This window comes from Dendrobates tinctorius, unplaced genomic scaffold, assembly GCF_039654945.1.
Source record: "Dendrobates tinctorius isolate UK_male_01 unplaced genomic scaffold, ASM3965494v1 ptg000059l, whole genome shotgun sequence".
NCBI lineage: Eukaryota > Metazoa > Chordata > Amphibia > Anura > Dendrobatidae > Dendrobates > Dendrobates tinctorius.
In genome coordinates, this window is record NW_027361727.1 from 20,098,371 (window position 1) to 20,122,697 (window position 24,327).

General features: G+C 40.9%; 1 protein-coding gene across 1 annotated transcript in view; it reads left to right on the forward strand.

The window, feature by feature from the left end:
- Positions 1-24,327, forward strand: part of LOC141092461 (uncharacterized) — a 58,382-nt gene that overhangs the window by 22,763 nt on the left and 11,292 nt on the right. The window contains exons 2-7 of the mRNA XM_073578624.1: positions 4,398-4,748; positions 6,900-7,235; positions 7,819-7,908; positions 10,267-10,677; positions 14,386-14,688; positions 22,871-22,960. Of these exons, the coding sequence (XP_073434725.1) occupies positions 4,398-4,748; positions 6,900-7,235; positions 7,819-7,908; positions 10,267-10,677; positions 14,386-14,688; positions 22,871-22,932 (1,553 nt within the window). The 3' untranslated portion in view covers positions 22,933-22,960. The remainder of the gene's footprint in view (positions 1-4,397; positions 4,749-6,899; positions 7,236-7,818; positions 7,909-10,266; positions 10,678-14,385; positions 14,689-22,870; positions 22,961-24,327) is intronic.

Here is a 24,327-nt window from a genome sequence, read left to right on the forward strand (position 1 = left end):
AGTTTATACCAAAATAGATCTATTTTGGTCTCATCTGACCACATGGCCATCTCTGGATCATCCTGATGGTCATTGGCGAACTTCAAATGCGTTTGGACATGTGCTGGCGTGAGAAGGGGACCTTGTGTGCCCTTCAGGATTTTAATCTATGACAGCGTAGTGTGTTACTAATGGTAATGTTTGAGACTGTGGTCCCAGCTGTCTTCATGACGAGGTCATCCCTTGTAGTTTTGGGCTGACTCTCGACCTTTCTTAGAATCATCTTTACCCAATGAAGCAAGATTTTGCATAGAACCCCAGACTGAGGAAGATAGATAGTCATCTTGTGTTTCTTCCATTTTCTAGTAATTGTGCAAACAGTTGTTGTCTTCTGCCCAAGCTGCTTGCCAATTGCCCTGTAGCCCATCCCAGCTTTGTGCAGGTCTACAATTTTGTCCCTGGTGTCCTTAGACAGCTCTTTAGTCTTAGCCATGGTGGAGAGGTTGGAGTGTGATTGTTTGAGTGCGTGGACAGGTGTCTTTTATACAGGTAAAAAGTTCAAACAGGTGCAATTAATACAGGTAATGAGCGCAGAGTAGGAATAATAAATTTTATTTCTATAGCGCCGACATATTCCGCAGCACTTCACATTTCAGAGGGGATTTGTACAGACAATAGACATTACAGCATAACAATAATCACATAGATTATAACAAATACCAAGAGGAATGAGGGCCCTGCTCGCAAGCTTACAGTCTATGAGGAAGGCTTCTTAAAGAAAAACTAACAGGTCAAGGAGAGCCAACATTCTTGCTGGTTGGCTGGTGATCAAATACTTATTTTGTACAATAAAATTCAATGCATTTAAAAATCATACAATGTGACTTTTTTCATTTTTAGATTCTGTCTCTCAGAGTTGAAGTGTATCTACGATAAAAATTACAGACCTCTCCATTCTTTGTAGATGGGAAAAGTTGCAAAACCGGCAGTGTATCAAATACTTATTTTCCCCATTGTATAGAGGGGGAACAGAGCAGATAATTATATAAACATGGGATACAGGATTGCTAATTAGATATAGAGGGGGACAGCACAGCTAATTATATATACAGCGGGCACAGGGCAACTACTGATATAATAATCTCTATATATAAAAGTGAATGTATGTATGTATGTATGTGTTTATCACCAACCAATCACGAAGCATCTTTCATTTTACCAGAGCTGTTCAAAAGAAGCTTGTTCAAAAGAAGCTGAGCTGTGATTGGTTGCTATGAGCAACAGTTTTCCTTGCAACCATTCACTAAGCATCTCTCATTTCACCAGAGCTGGTTAAAAGTAGCTGAGCTGTGATTGGTTGTTATGAGCAAGTTTTCCCACTTGACAACACCTCATCAGACATTGGCATGGTGGGAGAAATCTAGCATCTTCGGGAACATAAGCTCCCAGCCATTGTCTGTGGGTCGCCCTCCCAGGGCCGTGGGGTACTCGGTACCGGGCCGGTATCAGCGGGACGTGTCACAGCAGCGGTGACCCGGACCATGGCCCTGGGCGCCCAAGTAATGGGGGAGATGTTGTGAATGGTGGGATGTAGTTAAATGAATAGTTCATGCCGCCACCTGTGGTGTTCGGCAAGGGAGGTGTTAAGCCGACGCCGCAGACAGATCCTCTGGGACAGATGGTGTGGTGTAGCAATGATGTTATAGCCCTCAACAGGCAGGGCTGTTGTCCCAGGGCAGTGTAGATGTGGAGACACTTAGCTGGTGTAGTGTCCGGCGCAGGGGATGTAGCAGTGCCAGGCGGACGGACGCAGGATGGAATGGAGGACACCAGGGCATGTAGTTCCAAAGCTTTACTCACAGTCTGTAGTGCCCGCTTCTGTGCCGTGTCCGCCGGGTCAGGGACGCAGTCAACCTCCAGGCAAGATGGAATGCTCCCTTCCATGCTCCGCCAACTTATGTGCCTTTTCTGAACGTCTCCTCTATAGCGCCTTTAAGTGTGAAGATCTCCTAGTACTGTGTTACACTGGAGTTCCTCCTGACAGATGTTCCCAAGAACTCTACTTGCACGGCAGACAGCTGTAGCCTGCTTCGGGGACTCTCTACTCCTAAGTCCCGGCTCTCTATCCGTGTTGCTGTTGTGCCCTCAAGTCTTAGATGGGAGTAGTGCATTTACAGCCCACTACTCCACCGGTGTCTGCTGCAGAACCATTAGTGTCCATACAACCTCGGGGACCGGGCCCCGGCCTTGCGCTTAGAACTTCTAGGCAGGGTTCTTCCTCTAACCCATGTCCTCTGTGTTCCCTTTTATTCCTACGTTCCGTACTTGTCTTTTCCCTTCTATGGAAGCTCAGGCTTCGGTTCAATGTCCTTCTCCTTCTTTCCTTTCCCGTGCCAGCTGGCTCAGATTACTGAGGCAGCTGCAGCACTCCTTCCTCCATTACTCTTCCAGGGATCCCCACTCCTCCTCAACCTCTGAACTCAACTGAACCTCAATCCTGGAACCGTCCCGCTCTTTTATATGTACTCTAAACTCCACCCACCTCCCAGCACGTCTAGTGTTCCAAGCAGGGAACCATCAAAGGTGCTCTGCCTCTAAGCAAGGAGCCGCAAAGTGGTTTTGCTGAACTACTCTATTGTGTGGGGTGCGAGTGTTGAAGCGTGGTCAGGAGCCTCCAACTTACCTGGACGGTGGGGCACCACACCTTCCCTGGTATGGAAGTTAGGACCGTTCTACTCAGCTCTGTGGTTCTGACCCCAGGGTCTCTTAAAGAGATCATTGGTATGAAAGTTAGGGCAAATCCACTCTGCGCTTTGGTACTGACCCCAGACCTTTCTTAAAGGGATCTCCTGTATGTAAGTTAGGGCAAATCCCTCAATGCACTGATTCTGACCCCAGGGATCTATTAAAGGGATCATTGGTATGCAAGTCACATCAAATCCACTCAGCACTCTGGTTCTGATCCCAGTCTCTCTTAAAGAGATCCTCAGTATGGAAGTGAGGGCAAATCCACTCTGCACTTTGGTACTGACCCCAGGCCTCTCTTAAAGGGATCTCCGATATGCAAGTTAGGGTAAATCCCGCAGCGCTCTGATTCTGACCCCAGGCTTCTATTTAAGGCATCATTGGTATGGAAGTCAGGACAAATCCACTCAGCACTCTGGTTCTGACCCCAGGCCTCTCTTAAAAGGGATCCCCAGTATGGAAGTTAGGACCGTTCCTCTTAGCACTCTGGTTTTGACCCCAGGCTGATGGGATGATGTGGGATATTAGGGGTAGTAGTCCGGTGGCTCTGGCTGACGGGATGATGTGGGATATTATAGTGAATGTGGCTATGCGGAGTGGGCGGGGCTCTACACTCCGATAGATAGATAGATAGATAGATAGATAGATATAAAAAAAAGTAAAAAAAAATAGGCAGCACTCAAATTAAATGTGAAAAAAAAGTGGATACTTTACTGATCCTCAAGGATCCTTGAGGATCAGTAAAGTATCCACTTTTTTTTCACATTTAATTTGAGTGCTGCCTATTTTTTTTACTTTTGTTAATTTGGCTGTTGGGACACTGCTGAATAAGTTTTGCACCAACTATTTAATTTTGGTAGTGCTGCCCTTTTTATATATATATATATATATATATATATATATATATATATATATATATATATATATATATATATATATATATCCATTATAATTTGTTATAACTAACCGTAGTTAGTTACTATGCCCGGGAAGCACCGGCCTTTCAGCTAGTTCTATATAAAGATGCTGCATTTAACTGTCCAAGCAAAGTGGATGTGATTTTATGAAAACTCTTGCTCGCTGTTTAGAGACACTTGAATTGTGCATTTTTAATGAGTTTTTTTCTCCATCGGCTTCTATAGGGAGCCGGAGGGGGGGAAAAAAAAAAAAAAAAAAAAAATCACGTTTACAACACAGCTGTGTTTTAAGTGCAGAAAGAAAGTTAATCAATAATAACAAATATTAAAAGTGCCATTTCAGATCTGCACTAAAATCAAATACAATAAATGAAAACAATCTTTAAAAAAATGTAATAATCAGAGAAGATTGTTATAGCGTATTTTTGTGCGGACAACTACAGGAAACATGTAGAAAAAAACAACAGTAGAAAAACACAGCATATATGCTACCTGGGAATACGGCCACAGCAATAACAAACAGCGGGAGCAGCAGTCGAGCTCCGGACCTGGGGCGGGTGAGTAACGCGCAGTGGGTTTTGTTTTATATAACAAACTGCGCCCAGGGACAAGCAGTTTCTAAAATGGATCAATCCATTTAAGTTCTTTTTACTGCACCAAAATAATTATTTGCCTCCATTTTTTAGTTTATTAAGTAAATAAAACATGCAGTATTAAATTTGCTACTAATTTAGATTATTCTTGCCTATCTTTTAGGTGATTTAGCAATCCGTAGGACCGAATCCCCTATACAGGCTCTGCTGGGTCATAACATGACCGTACCTTGTGTCTTTTTTGACTATAAGATGTCACCTCTGGATCTTTCGAAAGTTTCTGTGCGCTGGACTATGAAAACATCAGAAATTAAGGAAAAAGAGGTTTATTTTTTTGATGGTACACATTACAAAGTTGACAGACCTGGGTCACACATACCACTCAGTGGACTTCTGGGAGGAGATGGCAGTCTGCAGCTACCCAACCTTCAGTTCAGCGATGAAGGAGACTACACCTGCATTGTTTTCGTCACTCCTGATAAGGCGACAAGTAAAGTCACTCTACAGGTATCAGGTAAGTGCTGAGATCAGATACACACGGCTCATAGGATTTTTTTGGTGATGTTGAACACTGCAGATCAGGGTTGCAAAATCCAACACTCACGAAACTGAACTGCAAGCTCTATCATGTCATTGACTACAATTACTGTGCTGCGGTAGACGTACAGATTCCGGCGTCCTCTACTTTAGAGTCACTTTAAAAACCATGAGAAAACTTTTCAAACTTTTTTTTTTTAGCAATTTAACAGAAAACGCCTCAGAAAAACATTAACAAAATGTTTCAGGGCAAAAAAAAATACCAAGTATACACCAGTGTTTTGTGTAAACATATCCTTTGCGCACCTTCCCACGGGTCAAAAACGTAGCTGAAAATCCTCAGTGCAAATTGTTCTTTCCTGTCGTTTCATGCTGCGACTGTAAGTTCATATTTTCCCCTTTTTAGTGCAAAGGGTTAAATGTGAGGGAAATCCACACCCATTCCACAATGAGATTTCAGAGTGTTTGTTTCCTCTGCAGAAAATTAGCAGCAGACACAACACACAGGAACATACAAATTTTAACCTGATAATTTGGGTATTAAATGCTGTTTAATATCTTTATTATATTATTTAGAACTAGCTGAAGAGCCCGGTGCTGCCCGGGCATAGTAACCAACTGTGGTTATTTATCCTCCATCCCACAGTCCCGTGCCCATATACCCATCATACATATTCTCCATCCCATAGTCCATTGCCCATATACCCATCATACATATTCGCCATCCCATAGTCGAGTGCCCATATACCCATCACACATCCTCCATCCCATATACCAGTCAAACACATCCTCCATCCCATAGTACAGTGCCCATATACCCATCATACATCCTCCATCCCATAGTCCCATGCCCATATACCCATCACACATCCTCCATCCCATAGTCCAGTGCCCATATACCCATCACACATCCTCCATCCCATAGTCCCATGCCCATATACCTATCATACATATCCTCCATCCCATAGTCCTGTGCCCATATACCCATCCTCCATCTCATAGTCAACCATTATGACATCATAATGAGCGAGGGGCTTGCAACCTATGACGACATCAGCGTCGCCATGGCAACCATTATGACATGAAAATGAGGGGCGGGGCTTGATACACACTTTTTCCCCCCCATTATGTAGATAGGGGCAAAATTGTTTGCAGAATTGGAATGCGCAGGGTTAAAATTTCGCCTCACAACATAGCTTAGGACACTCTCGGGGTCCAGATGTGTGACTGTGCCAAATTTTGTGGCTGTAGCTGCGACGATGCGGATGCCAATCCCGGACATACATACATACACACACATGAGCTTTATATATTAGATATATAGAATTAGGTCTGTGGTTGTGACCTCACCTCTGCACCAACTTTATGAATAAATAAGAGTTTTTAACCACGAGTCTGAAATCACAAGCATTGTTTCGCGATTCTTACACTCAGTGTGGTGACTAGCAGCTCAGCTGTCCAATCTGGGGCAGGTGCCTGCTTAGCTGTCAGTATTGTGATTGGACTGCTTGCCGTCCAGTCTGGGGCAGGTGCCTGCTTAGCTGTCAGTATTGTGATTGGACTGCTTGCCGTCCAGTCTGGGGCAGGTGCCTGCTTAGCTGTCAGTATTGTGATTGGACTGCTTGCCGTCCAATCTGGGGCAGGTGCCTGCTTAGCTGTCAATATTGTGATTGGACTGCTTGCCGTCCAGTCTGGGGCAAGGGTGTGTTGTCAGCATTTTGAGTGACAGTAAAGTCGCCATATAAGGGCCAGAGTGTGCTGGGTTTCCTACAGCTCTGATTGATTCCCTGGCTGTTTAGTTGACTGCCTGCCTCTGATTACTGCTAGTTGTAGTCTTAGCTCAGTGGTGCATACTTGCCTTGTTCTTCAGTGTTCTGTCTCTGATCTACAGTATTGCTATCTGACTTTAGAGCTTGCCTCTTACCATCCGTTTGCCTAGCCCCTTTGTCTTGATCCGTTACGTTCCTGGAATTCTGATCTCAAACTGTGACCTGACTGCGCCTTTGCTAACCCCTTTTGTTTATTATGAGCCCTCTTGGTAACTGATCCAGGACCTCTTAACTACCCAGCCTCACGGCTTGTCCATGAGCAGTGACTACGCAATAATTTATAATGTTTTTCTTTGCAGCTAAGCCAACTTGTACGTTGAGTGACTCCAGGCTAGAGATGAATCCAGACACAGAGAGATCTGTGACATGTAATGTGAACGGCTACTCTCCGAAACCTGTAACAATACAATGGGTGAAGTACAGCACAGCTTCTTCCAATACTGTACTGAACAGCCGATCCTGCACCACTGAACCAGTCCTGAGCCAAAATGACACGTACAATGTGACAAATGTGCTGTCTGTGAAGCCCAAGAGCACAGATGAGGACAGAGATGTATATTCCTGTGTAATTACCCACCGGTCACTGAAAGACAAGCTTTCTTGTAATGTTACTCTTTCAGTCACTGCTAAGGAAGGTAAGTGTCAGAGCCAGTGGATAACAGGGCTCTAGTTATAGACTTTACAACACTTGTTTTTAGGTGGCCACTAAACACCGGGGTGATGTATTATAGCTCACAGCATTAGGTTACCACTTGTGGTTACATATGGCGATGTGAGATCTGTATATCTAACAGCAGCTGAATATGGCCTCTACCTTTCCTTGAAACCTTGATCACTTTAATAGTGATATGTATTGTTTTAAGAAAGAAAGAGTGGAATGGGGAGCAAATTTTTCCCATATCTAATAATGGACTTGTCTTCTACATCTAATGTAACAGGTCATCTAATGATGGACGTGTCTTTCTATTCGGTCACAGATGTGCCAAGTACTTGTTTGTACATTGATAAAGACCTTGTAGGTAGATTAGATTATTGATTTTGAGAGTCAGTTGCTCATGTTTTCTTTTCAGGTGTTTATTTCCTTCATTTCTCGGTTTAGTGCTGCTTTACTTTAGGAAACAAATTCATAGTGAAAATGTCATATGAGGACCTGTCATTAACCCCATCACTGTGATTAATTGTACATACCTTCATTTTGTTGTCTTTATTCTCTTCTAGGACATAGCACAGTATGGATTGCATTTGGGATTGGTGCAACTATACTCTTTATTATGGCGGCACTAGTAATATACTACAAATGTACAAAAGGTAAAACGTTTACTCACAGTCTCTACTAAGAAAACCTTGTTACATATGTAATAGGACTGGAGATGCAATGGCAGTGTGAATACCTTGTAATCCTTTAAGGCCTCCAATTGGCAAAATAGCAGCAAAAAGTGACACATGACCATAACGTGTGAATATAACGTGTGAAGAAGTCCGAAGGTTGGGGGCAAATAGGAAAATCAACTGGTGATAGGAGCTACCAGGATTAAAGTTCAATATTGTATCTTATTGGGTTTGGCTTATCACAAATAAAGGAGATATTTCATTTGTATGTACTTCTATTGTCAGATAACTAGGGGTGCTGGTGCTGCCATTTTGACTCCCTTCTGAATGCTAAAACATCTCCTATTGGCTAATTTGTGCTTTTTCTGAGGGCCGCAAAGTATTCACACCAGTCCCACAGAATCTGCGGTTTCAGACTCCTCTCACCACAGGCCACATAATGTGGTGTATTTTACCTCTCTGGTAGAGAAATGACTGGTCCTGGTGCATAATTTACATTGCCATGCATACATTGGCATTACATTTAAAAAAAAAAACAAAACAAAGAAACACTTTATTTGTTGTTGTTTTTTTAGTTACCACAGTGCTAGATTTTCATCATGAAATGGGGTCAATTTGGTAGGTAATGAATTAACCTTGGACCGTACTTGGACATAATTCAAGGAAAATCATGGCGATCATGAAAACTCTTTACAGATGTGGTGTAGGGGGTGGACTGATCTATGGACCGGTCTGATAAAGAAGGAGAATGTAAAAGGTGATGTGTACAATGCTTTATTCTGACTAGAAAGTATATGTGGGTGACAACAGCTAGAATTAGTAAAAGACAGAGTAGTACCGGGTTTTGGCCACAAGATAGAGACAGATAGTGCAACCAAAACCAGACTCATCATAAACTAGCACTGGGTGTACACACACCCGAATAAGTGCGATTCGCCACTCTGCTGAAGGATCAGAAGAACCAGGAGAACAACCAGAGTATAGCATAAAAACATGAACAATCTTTATTGATGTATACAAAAAATAAAAACAGCATGAGAAACATAGACAATGTATAGACACCAGTGAATCCGGAATATGTAGCACAACACTGTAAAGTAACGCCCAAAAAAAACCCCCTCTAATGAATCATAGATTTCCCATGGTTAGAGAAAGAGTGTTAAATACAAAGAGTTAAACCATTGATCATTGCAATTCAGGAGCCACGTAACAATTCAATGAGGCTCGGCCAGCCATATGACCTATATATATATATATATATATATATATATATATATATATATATATATATATATATATATATATATATAACGTTCCACAACCCAGTAACACAATGATAAACCAATCATGAAGGAGGGGAGAGAAGAGCAGACAAGTACTCACATAATGGCACAGCAGCGGCTACCCGGGACACCCCGACGCACGTTTCGCTACTCCACAGTAGCTTCCCCTCGATAAAGCTACTGTGGAGTAGCGAAACGCGATGTATACATCAGTAAAGATTGTTCATGTTTTTTATGCTATACTCTGGTTGTTCTCCTGTTTCTTAAGATAGAGACAGAGTAGTGAGAAAAGGGCTTAGCAGCTTTAGGCTAGGGAAACGCAGAATCATGGTGGGCGGAGTTACGGGACTGGGAAGGGGATTTCCAGAATAAGGAGATAAAAGGAAAGAGTCTCAGGGTTAGACAGAGAAAAGCTCAGGAGAAGACAGAAGTAAGCAGAGCCCAGGAAGAGACAGAGGAGAGAGACGGATAGTCGGGGGGGTGGCCATGACAGGACAGCTGCAGTGCGAAGGATGCAGGACAAAGGAGGCCTGGCGTACCGGATGACTGGACACTGAAGGAGCAGTAAGTGTCGCAGAGGGCAGACTCGGACGGAGAAGCGCTGTGGCCATGGGCCTAATGGCAGCCACAGTGAAGGAACCCAGGGGTCTTCACCAAACAGGAGTAGGAGGAGGCGACAGGTACCAGGGACTAGGGGCAGAAGCTGTCGTGTTTGCAGTGGATGTCAAGAGGACACCCAATAAAGTTGGACCTGGTTGAACGAGTTTCTGCGTCTGTCGTCAGCCTGTCTCGGGGCCGAAAGGGACCACCCCCTGTCAGCCACCTTACTGTTTGTGGATGTTATACCGCTATATGGCTTAAGATAATACTACTGTCCCCTTATCTGACATATTAACCTGCTCACCTATAGCCATATAGCCTACAGTATGTGCGAGTACACAATGTGTATGCCTGCTTGCTACCTTACTGAATGTCTCCCCACCAATGAGTTGTTGTTTCTGAAGGATTTGTATTAGCAAGTGTAATAAATTGTGTCATTTTTGGATCTTTACAGCGTCACCGAGTGTTTCGGAGATCACTAAGGAAGACCTAATTCATTTGGAAAAGAGTACTCTGAAATGTTATATATCAGGCTTCAGACCACGTGATCTTACTATAACCTTGTATTTGAAGAAAGGCATCGGATTCGGAAATGAAACTGAAGTCTGTTCCTGGAACTCCATAGAGGACAGAAATAATTCACATGAAAACAATAATGAGCTGGAAATACCTCTACAGTCCAAGAATGATCCCATATACTTGGATCCAATTGTAACAAGAGATAAACTAATTTTCTTTAACTGCATCTGTGACGTACATATAACTCCCAACTTCCAACAACACGATGGGGCCGTGCTTACTATGAAAATTCAGCATGGAAGTCTGCCGTCGCCTATTTGCAAAGAACTTCTATTGAGGGTGAAAAGTAAGCATGATATTTTTCTTTTACCTTTTACAAAAACTGGCAGCATGAAACAGGGGAAAGCTCCCTATGGTAGACATCTAAGAAAAAAAAAGCCTAGAACGTGCCATCTGGTAACTCCGCTGGCTGGGTGGGCTAAACTCTTAGGTCTCTCCCTACAAAGTAAATGCTCCCCAAATTGTGACAGAATAACTGCAACCCTTCCCATCAAGCCACCAGCTTTGTCAATGCAAAAGAGAATAAAGTTTATGGCTCATGTAATGTGTTGATGCAAAATAAAAGAAAAATTGGGGAGAGTAATTTAGACCATTGCCTCCCTGTCCAAGGCTAATAGGAAAACCTTAGACATAAGGATTGTCCAGCGCACAGTATATTGTCCTCCAATCAGCTGGTGTAAGAACATTATATGGCTATGTTCACATGCATAACCAAAAAAGCGAATAAATTCTAGAATAATAAAATGTACATTTTGATTAATACCAAATGTTAAAACTTCTGAATATTAGCAGAGAAATAAAAATACATATACAGTGGGGCAAAAAAGTATTTAGTCAGTCAGCAATAGTGCAAGTTCCACCACTTAAAAGATGAGAGGCGTCTGTAATTTACATCATAGGTAGACCTCAACTATGGGAGACAAACTGAGAAAAAAAAAAATCCAGAAAATCACATTGTCTGGTTTTTTTTCATTTTATTTGCATATTATGGTGGAAAATAAGCATTTGGTCAGAAACAAGCAATCAAGATTTCTGGCTCTCACAGACCTGTAACTTCTTCTTTAAGAGTCTCCTCTTTCCTCCACTCATTACCTGTAGTAATGGCACCTGTTTAAACTTGTTATCAGTATAAAAAGACACCTGTGCACACCCTCAAACAGTCTGACTCCAAACTCCACTATGGTGAAGACCAAAGAGCTGTCAAAGGACACCAGAAACAAAATTGTAGCCCTGCACCAGGCTGGGAAGACTGAATCTGCAATAGCCAACCAGCTTGGAGTGAAGAAATCAACTGTGGGAGCAATAATTAGAAAATGGAAGACATACAAGACCACTGATAATCTCCCTTGATCTGGTGCTCCACGCAAAATCCCACCCCGTGGGGTCAGAATGATCACAAGAATGGTGAGCAAAAATCCCAGAACCACGCGGGGGGACCTAGTGAATGAACTGCAGAGAGCTGGGACCAATGTAACAAGGCCTACCATAAGTAACACACTACGCCACCATGGACTCAGATCCTGCAGTGCCAGACGTGTCCCACTGCTTAAGCCTGTACATGTCCGGGCCCGTCTGAAGTTTGCTAGAGAGCATTTGGATGATCCAGAGGAGTTTTGGGAGAATGTCCTATGGTCTGATGAAACCAAACTGGAACTGTTTGGTAGAAACACAACTTGTCGTGTTTGGAGGAAAAAGAATACTGAGTTGCATCCATCAAACACCATACCTACTGTAAAGCTTGGTGGTGAAAACATCATGCTTTGGGGCTGTTTCTCTGCAAAGGGGCCAGGACGACTGATCCGAGTACATGAAAGAATGAATGGGGCCATGTATCGTGAGATTTTGAGTGCAAACCTCCTTCCATCAGCAAGGGCATTGAAGATGAAACGTGGCTGGGTCTTTCAACATGACAATGATCCAAAGCACACCGCCAGGGCAACGAAGGAGTGGCTTCGTAAGAAGCATTTCAAGGTCCTGGAGTGGCCTAGCCAGTCTCCAGATCTCAACCCTATAGAAAACCTTTGGAGGGAGTTGAAAGTCCGTGTTGCCAAGCGAAAAGCCAAAAACATCACTGCTCTAGAAGAGATCTGCATGGAGGAATGGGCCAACATACCAACAACAGTGTGTGGCAACCTTGTGAAGACTTACAGAAAACGTTTGACCTCTGTCATTGCCAACAAAGGATATATCACAAAGTATTGAGATGAAATTTTGTTTCTGACCAAATACTTATTTTCCACCATAATATGCAAATACAATGAAAAAAAAAACAGACAATGTGATTTTCTGGATTTTTTTTTCTCAGTTTGTCTCCCATAGTTGAGGTCTACCTATGATGTAAATTACAGACGCCTCTCATCTTTTTAAGTGGTGGAACTTGCACTATTGCTGACTGACTAAATACCTTTTTGCCCCACTGTAGAGGGGAATACAAATAATAAAGGAAAAATCATGGGAAAAAAAACATATGAAAAATGGATAATATGGTATGGGTTCATGAATGTCATAAAGTGATGGAGAAATAACAGGGTACCCCCATGTTATTTAATATTTATTTACAATATCCACATGAACATGTAAAATAGTTACATGCAAAGACACCCAGCAGATACATCTAAACATGCATAAAAATAAATTACCATATATAAATGCCCAGTAGCTCCAACATACATTTGCCTGGTGGCTTTTAGAAGTAGCCAAAAAAAAAAGCTGCATATGAACATAGCCTATAGGGGTCTTTAACTGGTTAAAACTGTTTGGACTGGTTACATGCAGCTAAATCTAAATTAGTGTAAGGCTAGTTTCACAGTATGTTAGGCTAGTTTCACATTAGCGTTTACGGCCGCAGCGTCGGGCTGCGCACGGCCACCGCTAAGCCCGCCCCCTGCCGCGCCTCTGCCGGTAGCTCCACCTACGGATGCATGACGCTGCGCCGAGCGCACCAAATTGCAACCTGTTGTGTTTGGCGCTGGTCGGCGCAGCGTCAAAAGGACGCATGCGACGCCAAATGCATACTGCGCATGGCCTGCGTCCCCAGTGCTAAAGATAGGGGACGCAGGACGCATGCAGCGTCATGCGTCCGTAGGCGGAGCTACCGGCGGAGGCGCGGCAGGGGACGGAGCTTATCGGCGGCCGTACGCTGCCCGACGCTGCGGCCGTAAACGCTAATGTGAAACTAGCCTAACATACTGATAGATTTTTTAGTTTTGTGATAACTCACAATTTTCACTCTCTCTGTTTTCTGATACATTCTTGTTTACATCCACAAGTTAAAAAGCCTTTTCTATTGACACGTAGGGTTTGTTATAGGAAAAACCACTAATCACTCGTATCAGATGGATGCAAGATTACAATAGGTTTTACTGGATATAAACAATGCATATGTGCAATTATTGACAATATGTCAAGGTGGTAAAAAAAGACTGAGAAATTGAAACCCAAAGTGCAACAGGAAGATGCAAAACTTGACTTTATGCAATTATGCGGTTAAAGGGGTTGTTCACTGTTTAGATATTGATGATCAGTGGTTAGTCTAGGTCAACATTATGATTTTGATGGGATCCAGTACCCCGACTGAACAGCTCCGGGAGTGGACAGATCTAAACACTGAACAGACCTGGTACAGCATAGCTCCATACATTGTGTAGCAGCCGTTTTCAGGAGCTGTAGTTCGGCTCCTATTGAAGTGAACTAGATCTATGATGTAATACAACTAAGAACAGCCCTCACTGGAGCTGCAAGCAGCTGGTCGTTGGGGGGTGCCTCTTGTTGGACCCCCATGATGTTATATTTGTGACATATTCTAAAGGTTGGGCCACAAATATTTAAGCTATTATATTTTATTTACATAGAACAGGTAAAACGTGATTAATAAGTCACAAGTTGAATCTCATTAGAGCAATGGACAGATATCAGCACGTGTTCTTGACCACATTAGGACAAGCTATTCTGAAACTGACTTTTAAAAGTTGTTTGTTTGTTTTGTTATCTTTAGCTATAGCGAAGTTAGACCCAATTCGGACAAAGCAAAACTCCTACCAGGTTGGGGATCGGCTGGATCTGGAGTGCAGAATTCACTCTTTTTATAGAAAAAGCATACAAGTATTATGGTACAGAGAGACAGAAGTCATTTCTAAGCAAGATATTAAAGCTGATACAAAAGAAAATGAACTCTATTATGTGACAAGTTCTTTCCAGCACACTGTCAAAGAGGAAGACTTTTGGAAAACATTCAGATGTAAAGTGAAGCATCAGTCTACAACCTCTGAGTATGTCAATTGGAAACTGAAAAAAACAAGTAAGTAACCAAGTACTAAATACCAAAACAGGTCAGAACATTGTTCTATCATGTAAAATTATACTAAAACAGATGCATGCTCCATTGACTGCATATTTACAGTTTACATATGGATATAATACATACCTACAATGTAACCTACATTGCTTATTTTCTTCTGATTCAGACTTACATCTTATATTATACTCCAGAGCTGCGCTCACTATTCTGCTGGTGCAGTCACTGTGTACATACATTACATTACTGACCCTGAGTTATATCCTGTATTATACTCCAGAGCTGCACTCACTATTCTGCTGGTGCAGTCACTGTGTACATACATTACATTACTGATCCGGAGTTACATCCTGTATTATACCCCAGAGCTGCACTCACTATTCTGCTGGTGCAGTCACTGTGTACATACATTACTGATCCGGAGTTACATCCTGTATTATACTCCAGAGCTGCACTCACTATTCTGCTGGTGCAGTCACTGTGTACATATATTACATTACTGATCCTGAGTTACATCCTGTATTATACCCCAGAGCTGCACTCACTATTCTGCTGGCGCAGTCACTGTGTACATACATTACATTACTGACCCTGAGTTATATCCTGTATTTTACTCCAGAGCTGCACTCACTATTCTGCTGGTGCAGTCACTGTGTACATACATTACATTGCTGATCCTGAGTTACATCCTGTATTATACCCCAGAGCTGCACTCACTATTCTGCTGGTGCAGTCACTGTGTACATACATTACATTACTGATCCTGAGTTACATTCTCTATTATAATCCAGAGCTGAACTCACTATTCTGCAGATTCAGTCGCTGTCCTACAAATAAGAAGGAGTTCAATGCTACAAGAATGTGTATAAAATATTGAAATGAGCAACACTGTATGTGTTCATCAATATAGAAAAGGTACATATAACAAAAAATATATATAATAGTCAGTAACACAAGGTAATAAAAGATGAATGGATATGGTGAAGACAAGGCGCAGAAGCACTAGGTCATGGCAGATGTCAGGTGTCAAATACAAAAACACATCAGGGCAGTTAAAAAAAATATGTGTACTACATCCAAAGAGTCTAGATATAGTATCTCCCTTAAAGGTATAGGGAGAATACCCAAAAGACTAAAAGACTATGGTCCTCATGCTGATGTGGAGCCTGAGGAGAAGACCAGGATTGTCACAGTATGTAAAGTGCCGTGAATAGTGCTGCCAGAAGGTGCTTACCCATGTGGAATGACTAGTGCTTCCTGCCGTGGCCCCGACACGCGTTTCATGTGGTGGGCTTCCTCTGGGGGCTGTGTGGACTGTGCATGATTGTCTTATATCAGGACTTCCCCAGGTTTATCGCATGAACGCCGCAATCGGGTCGGCACATGGGAGGCAGATGCATGGCCGCTGCCGCATCACTTCCGGCCATCCAGGAAACCAGTGTTGGTCAAAGGGAGAACTTCCTGTGACGTAACTGTCCCACACTGGACCAAAAGGATGCCTTAGGGGATGCGGACGGAGCGTGGAGCCGTGACGCATTTGTGCAATACGGCAGACATTTTGTTGACCCCTTTACTCCCAACGGTGGTTTGCACGTTAACTTGTGATAACTTGCATTTGTCAAAAAAACGGAAATTTGGCGAAAAGTTCGCAATTTTCCAACTTTGAATTTTTATACCCTTACATCACAGAGCTACGGCACACAAAAAAACTTAATAAATAACATTTCCCACATGTTTACTTTACATCAGCACAATTTTGGAACCAAATTTTTTTTTTTTTTTTTTTATAAAGGAAGTTATAAGGGTTAAAAGTTGACCAGTGATTTCTCATTTTTACAACACTTTTTTTTTTTTTTTTTTTTTTTTTTTTTTAGGGACCACGTCACATTTGAAGTCACTTTGAGGGGTCTATATCATAGAAAATACCCAAAAGTGACACCATTCTAAAAACTGCACCCCTCAAGGTGCTCAAAACCACATTCAATAAGTTTATTAACCCTTCAGGTGCTTCATAGGAATTTTTTTAATTCTTAAAAAAAAAATAAATAAATAACATTTAACTTTTTTCACAAAAAAATTACTTCAGGTTCAATTTTTTTTATTTTACCAAGGGTAACAGGAGAAAATTGGGCTGCAAAAGTTATTGTGCAATTTGTCCTGCGTACGCTGATACCTGATATGTGGGGGGGGGGAAACCACTGTTTCGGCGCATGTCAGAGCTCGGAAGGGAAGGAGCGCCATTTGACTTTTTCAACGCAAAATTGGCTGGAATTCAGATTGGACACCTTGTCGCGTTTGGAGAGCCCCTGATGTGCCTAAACAGTGGAAACCCCCCACAAGTGACCCCAGTTTGGAAATTAGACCCCCCCAAGGAATTTATCTAGATATGTGGTGAGAACTTTGAACCCCCAAGGGCTTCACAGAAGTTTATAATGTACACCTGTACAATTAAAAAAAAAAAATCATATTTTTCCACAAAAATCTTTTCACCCCCAATTTTTATTTTCCCAAGGGTATCAGGACCCCAAAGGTTATTGTGCAATTTGTCCTGAGTACGCTGATACCCCATATGTGGGGGTAAACAACTATTTGGGTGCATGGCAGAGCTTGGAAGGAAAGCAGCGCCATTTGACCTTTTTGGCTGGAATTGAGATCGGATGCCATGTCGCATTTGGAAAGCCCCTGATGTGCCAAAACAGTGGAAACCCCCCATAAATGACACGATTTTGGAAACTAGACCCCCCCAAGGAACTTATCTAGATGTGTGGTGTGCACTTTGAGTCCCCAAGTGCGTCACAGAAGTTTATAACGCCCGGGGGTGAAAATAAAAAAAATCATTTTTTCCACAAACATGATCATTTAGTCCCCAATTTTTTTATTTTCCCAAGGGTAACAGGAAAAATTGGACCCCAAAAGTTGAGGTCCAATTTGTTGTGAGTACGCTGATACCCCATATGTGGGAGAAAACTACTGTATGGGCACACTTCGGGGCTTGGATGGGAAGTAGTGACATTTTGGAATGCAGACTTTGATGGAATGGTCTGCAGGTGTCAAGTCGTGTTTGGAGAGCCCCTGATATGCCTAAACTGTTGAAAATCCCCACAAGTGACCCCATTTTAGAAACTAGACCCCCCAAGGAACTTATCTAGATGTGTGGTGAGCACTTTGAACCCCCAAGTGCTTCACAGAAGTTTATAACAGAGCCATAAAAATAAAAAAATCATTTTTTTTTCCACAAAATGATATTTTTTTGTCATCAATTTTTTATTTTCCCAAGGGTAACAGGAGAAATTGGACCCCAAAAGTTGTTGTGCAATTTGTCCTGAGTAGGCTGATACCCCATATGTGGGGGTAAATCACTGTTTGGACACATGGCAGAGCTTGGAAGGGAAGGAGCACCATTTGACTTTTTCAAATGCAGAATTGGCTGCAATTGATATCAGACGCCATGTTGCGTTTGGAGAGCCCCTGATGTGCCCAAACAGTGGAAACCCCCAATTCTAACTCCAACCCTAACCCCAATACACCCCTAACCCTAATGGGAAAATGGAAATAAATACATTTTTTATTTTATTATTTTTCCCTAACTAAGGGGGTGATAACGGGGGGTTTGATTTACTATTTATGGCGGTTTTTATATTTGGCAGCTGTCACACGCTAAAAGACGCTTTTTATTGTAAAAATAGTTTTTGCATCCCGACATTTTGAGAGCTATAATTTTTCTACATTTTGACGCACCGAGTCATGTGAGGTCTTATTTTTTGCGGGACGAGTTGACGTTTTTATTGGTACCATTTTCGGGTACGTGACAATATTTGATCGCTTTTTATTCCAATTTTTGGGACACAATTCACAAAAAACAGCATTTCATGAATTTCTTTTGGGGAGTGCGTTTACACCGTTCCGCGTGCGATAAAATTGATAAAGCAGTTTATTCTTCGGGTCAGTACGATTACAGCGATACCTCGTTTAGGTTTTTTTTATGTTTTGGCGCTTTTATGCAATAAAAACAATTTTATATGAAAAATAATTATTTTTGCATCACTTTATTCTGCGAGCTATAACCTTTTTATTTTTTTGCTGATGACGCTGTGTGGCGGCTCGTTTTTTGCGGGACAAGATCATATTTATTATGTTTATTTATATGCTTCTTTTTGATCGCGTGTTATTGCACTTTTTGTTCGGCGGTATGATGATAAAGCAGTGTTTTTTGCTTAGTTTTTTTTTTTTAAGGGGTTCACTAAAGGGGTTAACTAGTGGGACAGTATTTTTATTGTTCTTGTTTTTTTATTATATTTACAAAAAGATACATTGATGATTTGGTCCTCATCTGGCATCATTATATATCGTCTGCCATTCCTAGCTTTGTTGATTATTTCAACAACAATTCTTTCAGTTTACATTTTTTGCCATTCAAATAATATTACCTTTTTGATTTTGACGTTAGAAGGTATTGCTGGAAAACCCATTACTACTACACTTAACAGTCAAAAAAGGGCTGGTAAAACCATACTTACAGCTAATATCTCCCATGTTATCAAGGGAATACCCCAGGGGAAATTAACATGTATTAAAAAATTTTAACAGACCTGAGGATTTTTCATTACATGTGAATATGCTACATACTAGATTGAACAAACATAATTACCCCCAACAAAGAGTTAACAGCATGTCTTTTTTGAGGAACAAAGGCTTCGTCAAATTTTTGATCAGGGTTTTAGGGCAGTGGCTCGTCGTGCTCCAACTATTGGAAACAAATTGTCACACAGTCATTTAACTAATCCTTCTTGGAAAATATTGTTACATAAGGTTTTTTTTTTTTTTAGATGTGGACATACTCCCTGCAAAATGTGCAAACATGTGGACTGTGTCCCTCATTGTCCCATATTCTTGAGCATTTAAATGATATTTTTAATTTTAATGCAGCTAAACATATTATAGCATTCACTAGGAGCTTCCAGGTGTCTATCTAGGGTGGTATTCTCTCATAGCAACCCCTTTCTTTTTAATGCAGCTATACATTTTATATTATAGCATCCATTCAGCAACAGGGGTTTTTGACATTGAAAAATCATAGAAACAGGCCATGGCAGGAGATTGTCAGCACTTTTTTCTTAACCATTGAAACTTTTTGGATTCTCAATTCTCAAACTAGATTCCTGCAAGGATTAAAATTAAAGAGCGATGTTATGTTCCATTATTAGTTTCATGTGCTTCTATCCAATTTTGTGTGTCCATTACATTCATACAAGACCCCTTTCTTTTCTACATACACTAACGTTCAAAAGTTTAGGGTCACTTAGAAATTTCCTTATTTTTGAAAGAAAATCAGTTTTTTCCAATGAAGCTAACATTAAATGATTCAGAAATACACTCTATACATTGTTAATGTGGTAAATGACTATTCTAGCTGCAAATGTCTGGTTTGTAATACAATATCTTCATGGGTGTACAGAGGCCCTTTTCAAACAACCATCACTCTAGTGTTCTTATGGTACTTTGTGTTTGCTAACTGTGTAAGAAGGCTAATGGATGGTTAGAATACCCTTGAAAACCCTTGTGCAAGTATGTTAGCACAGCTGAAAACAGTTTGGCTGATTAGAGAAGCTATAAACCTGACCTTCCTTTGAGCTAGTTGAAAATCTGGAGCATTACATTTATTGGTTCCATTAAACTCTCAAAATGGCCAGAAAAAAAACTTTCATGTGAAACTCGACAGTCTATTCTTGTTCTTAGAAATGAAGGCTATTCCATGTGAGAAGTTGCCAAAAAACTGAAGATTTCCTATAAAGTTGTGTACCACTCCCTTCAGAGGAGAGCACAAACAGGCTCTAACCAGAGTAGAAAGAGAAGTGGGAGGCCCCGCTGCACAACAAGACAAGTACATTAGAGTCTGTAGTTTGAGAAATTGACGCCTCACAGGTCCTCAACTGGCAGCTTCATTAAATAGTACACGCAAAACGCCAGTGTCAACGTCTACAGTGAAGAGGAGACTCCGGGATGCTGGCCTTCAGGGCAGAGTGGCAAAGAAAAAGCCATATCTGAGACTGGCTAATAAAAGGAAAAGATTAATATGGGCAAAAGAACACAAACATTGGACAGAGAAAGATTGGTAAAAAGTGTTATGGACAGACGAATCCAAGTTTTAAGTGTTTGGATCACACAGAAGAACATTTGTGAGACGCAGAACAACTGAAAAGATGCTGGAAGAGTGCCTGACGCCATCTGTCAAGCATGGTGGAGGTAATGTGATGGTCTGGGGTTGCTTTGGTGCTGGTAAAGTGGGAGATTTGTACAAGGTAAAGGGGATTTTGAGTAAGGAAGGTTATCACTCCATCTTGTAATGCCATGCAATACCCTGTGGACAACGTTTGATTGGAGCCAATTTCATCCTACAACACGACAATGACCCAAAGCACACCTCCAAATTATGCAAGAACTATTTAGGGAAGAAGCCGGCAGCTGGTATTCTATCTGTAATGGAGTGGCCAGCGCAGTCACCAGATCTCAACCCCATTGAGCTGTATGGTACACAAAAAGTGCCCATCAAGCCAAACCAACTTGTGGGAGAGGCTTCTGGAAGCATGGGGTGAAACTTACCCAGATTGCCTCAGCAAATTAACTGCTAGAATGCCAAAGGTCTGCAATGCTGGAATTGCTGCAAAGGGAGCATTCTCTGACGAAAGCAAAGATTGAAGGAGAAAATTATTATTTCAAATAAAAATCTTTTTTTCGAACCTTGTCAATGTCTGGACGAGATTTTAAATTCATTTAGGTTGTCATTTGATTAATAAAAGTATGAGTTTTCATGGAAAACAGAAAATTGTCAGGGTGACCGCAAACTTTTGAACGGTAGTATATTTTTACAGCTTCCAAGTCTTACTAAGGGTTTTCAGGTTTTTAAGGCTATGTTCTCATGATGAGCTTTTGGTGGATTTTTTTAATCTGTTTTTTTTCTGCGTCAAAAACGCAGTATCTTACAAAGTGGATGCGATTTATAGAAATCTCGTCTTCACTGTGCTTATTTTTAACACTGCACTGTGTAAACTCAAGTGTGGTGCATGTCAAATTCTGTTGCTGGTACGCTGAGTTTTCTGTAAAGATTTTACCCATAGACTTACATTAGATGCTGAAAATCCGCAGGTACAAAATGCACATACATTTTTAGCGCGTTTCCATGGTGGAAACTCATAAAAAATATAAGTAAACCGCATGTAAGTTTAGGAATAAAGTTGTCAAAGTAAAAAAAAAAAAAAAAAAAAAACAGTATGAAAAGCAAAACAGCTTTATTTAAAGCATGACACCATAAGAGAGACAAAAAAAGCGCAGTGTCAAAAACATGAGCAAATTAATATTAAAAAAACGCACGCAAAAATGCAATGAAAGAACACAAGTAACCTACTTTAAATAATAGGTGCAGAAATTATGCAACATCAAAAAACACATCAAAAGCTCATTCTAGGAACATAGCCTATAATTAAAAAATTGCATAAACCAATTAGGGGAGCGGATTATCAGCATCTTTTATTAATCTGAGAAATCTTATGGATTCTTAATCTTCAAACTAGACTTCCACATGGTTTACATGTTGGACGTTATGTTCCATTATTAGTTCCGTGAGATTCCACCATATTCACAGAAGGTTCCATCTAGGATAGTAATGTCCCTTAGCAGCCACCTTTGTTTTTAACGCAGTTATACATTTTTTATTATGGCATCCAAGTAGCAATAGGGGTTTTTGACATTTATAAAATTGTGTTAACCGGCCAGCACTTTTTTTTTTTTTTTTTTTAAGTATAGAAATTTTGTGTTTGTGAGTTCAACGTGACAAACTGTGGAAAGGTTCACAGGATATGAATACTTTTTCAAGACACTGTAAATGCAGCTTGTAGCAAGGATGCTACATATGCAGTAAATTAAACATGGAACAGCAAAATGATTGCATGTACATGATATCAATAAAAAAAATCTGAGTGTATTACCAGTGCAGCTAGCGCTAAATGGGTGTATAAACCACAGGATACATTAGATGTAAGTGCACAGGAGATGCTAAACTGGTTGAAGTTTGTTAGTTCTTTTCTCATTTTGTTACATCTGTAGATTATTTTAGGATCTTTTGCTTAGTTTTAGCCATCCTCAAATTATTTTTCCTCTGTTTGTCTGATATAATTCTATTTATTTATAGCTGAGCCCTCATTGGATTCAATTCAGACCATCCAAGAAATCTCTGATGGAAACGAACAATAAAAGTGTCCAATGGAAACTGGATAAAAAGGTAATAAATGCCAGGAGACTGTCTGAATTTATATTGCCCCATCTCAAAAAACTCTTTACTTCTGTTCAACCAAGTATATGCTTCTATTTACAAACATAAATAGATCTCCCACAAACAAATAGCCAAGTTCTCCTCTCCTCAAATATTCCTGTAGGAATTTATATTTTGGCTCCCTTCTTATTTCTCTGTATGCACAGACTGAGTGCACTAGAGAAGAAACTCGGCAGGTTAAGAACTGTTTTTACAGGGTCATGAATTCATGATGGTCAAACACTATGAATATTTATCTAAAATATTAATGAGTATTTAAAGACAAAATGAATGTTATATGGTTCCAAATAATTTACTAAAAGAGACCATGAAGAAGAATTTGATAACAGGTCCATAACGCGTGCCACAAAAATGTGAAAACTGTTTTATAGCATCTTCACTCCTGAGATATGATCACTTGAAGTCCAAAGCCTGAGGGCTGCTGGTGTCATGTTGTTATTGAGACCTTTGCCTTTCACATCAGTGCTCATACATATACCTTCTTGTTTAACCTAGGTAGGATGTTGATATATGTGTAGATGGTGACTAAAATCCATACAGTATCCATAAGGTTGTCTTTAAATGGAACCAACATAAAAAACTGCAGTTTTTAGGGATGTACCATGGAGCTTTAAACAGGGCTGCCACCAGAAATTTTCAGGCACACTTGAGACTCCGCTCAGGCTCCACTTCCACCCTGCAAACCTTCCATAGTCCCACCACCTAGCCAAATCAGTTCTCATAATTTGCACTGACGAGAGCCAATAGCTCGAAATACCAGTTCTGCAAATTGAGATTCTGATTTGGCTTTTATCCCAAGTCATATTACAAGACTCGTTAAAGGGTTGATTGTGACTTGTAGGATCGCTAATAACAGGTGGCGTTATAGAGTTCAAGTCCTCTTTTTCTCTGAAGAGGCAATTTGCATATTATAGTCCCACCACCAAATCTTGGAAAAACTCAGCTTCTCCACCAGGTCCTCACCAATCACAAGATTAACAGTTCACATTGAACACCACATCACACAAATAGCCATCAGCTTTTGTTTGGCCAAAAGATTTTTTTAAGCCACCACCATGATAAGGTAGACTCTTTTGGCCGGACACTACTCTAATCTAACCCATTAAACATTTCTATGAAAAACCCAGTACTCTTTATGGTAATAATTTTTATTTATTTTTCATTAAAGGAATAAGTCACATACATTTTTTAAAATGAACAATAATACCACACACAAGGCACAAATACCCTCACACTATGGCCGGATCGCATATTACCACCAAATAGTGACTGAATAATACCACATGCAAGGGACAAATACAGTCACACCATGGCCA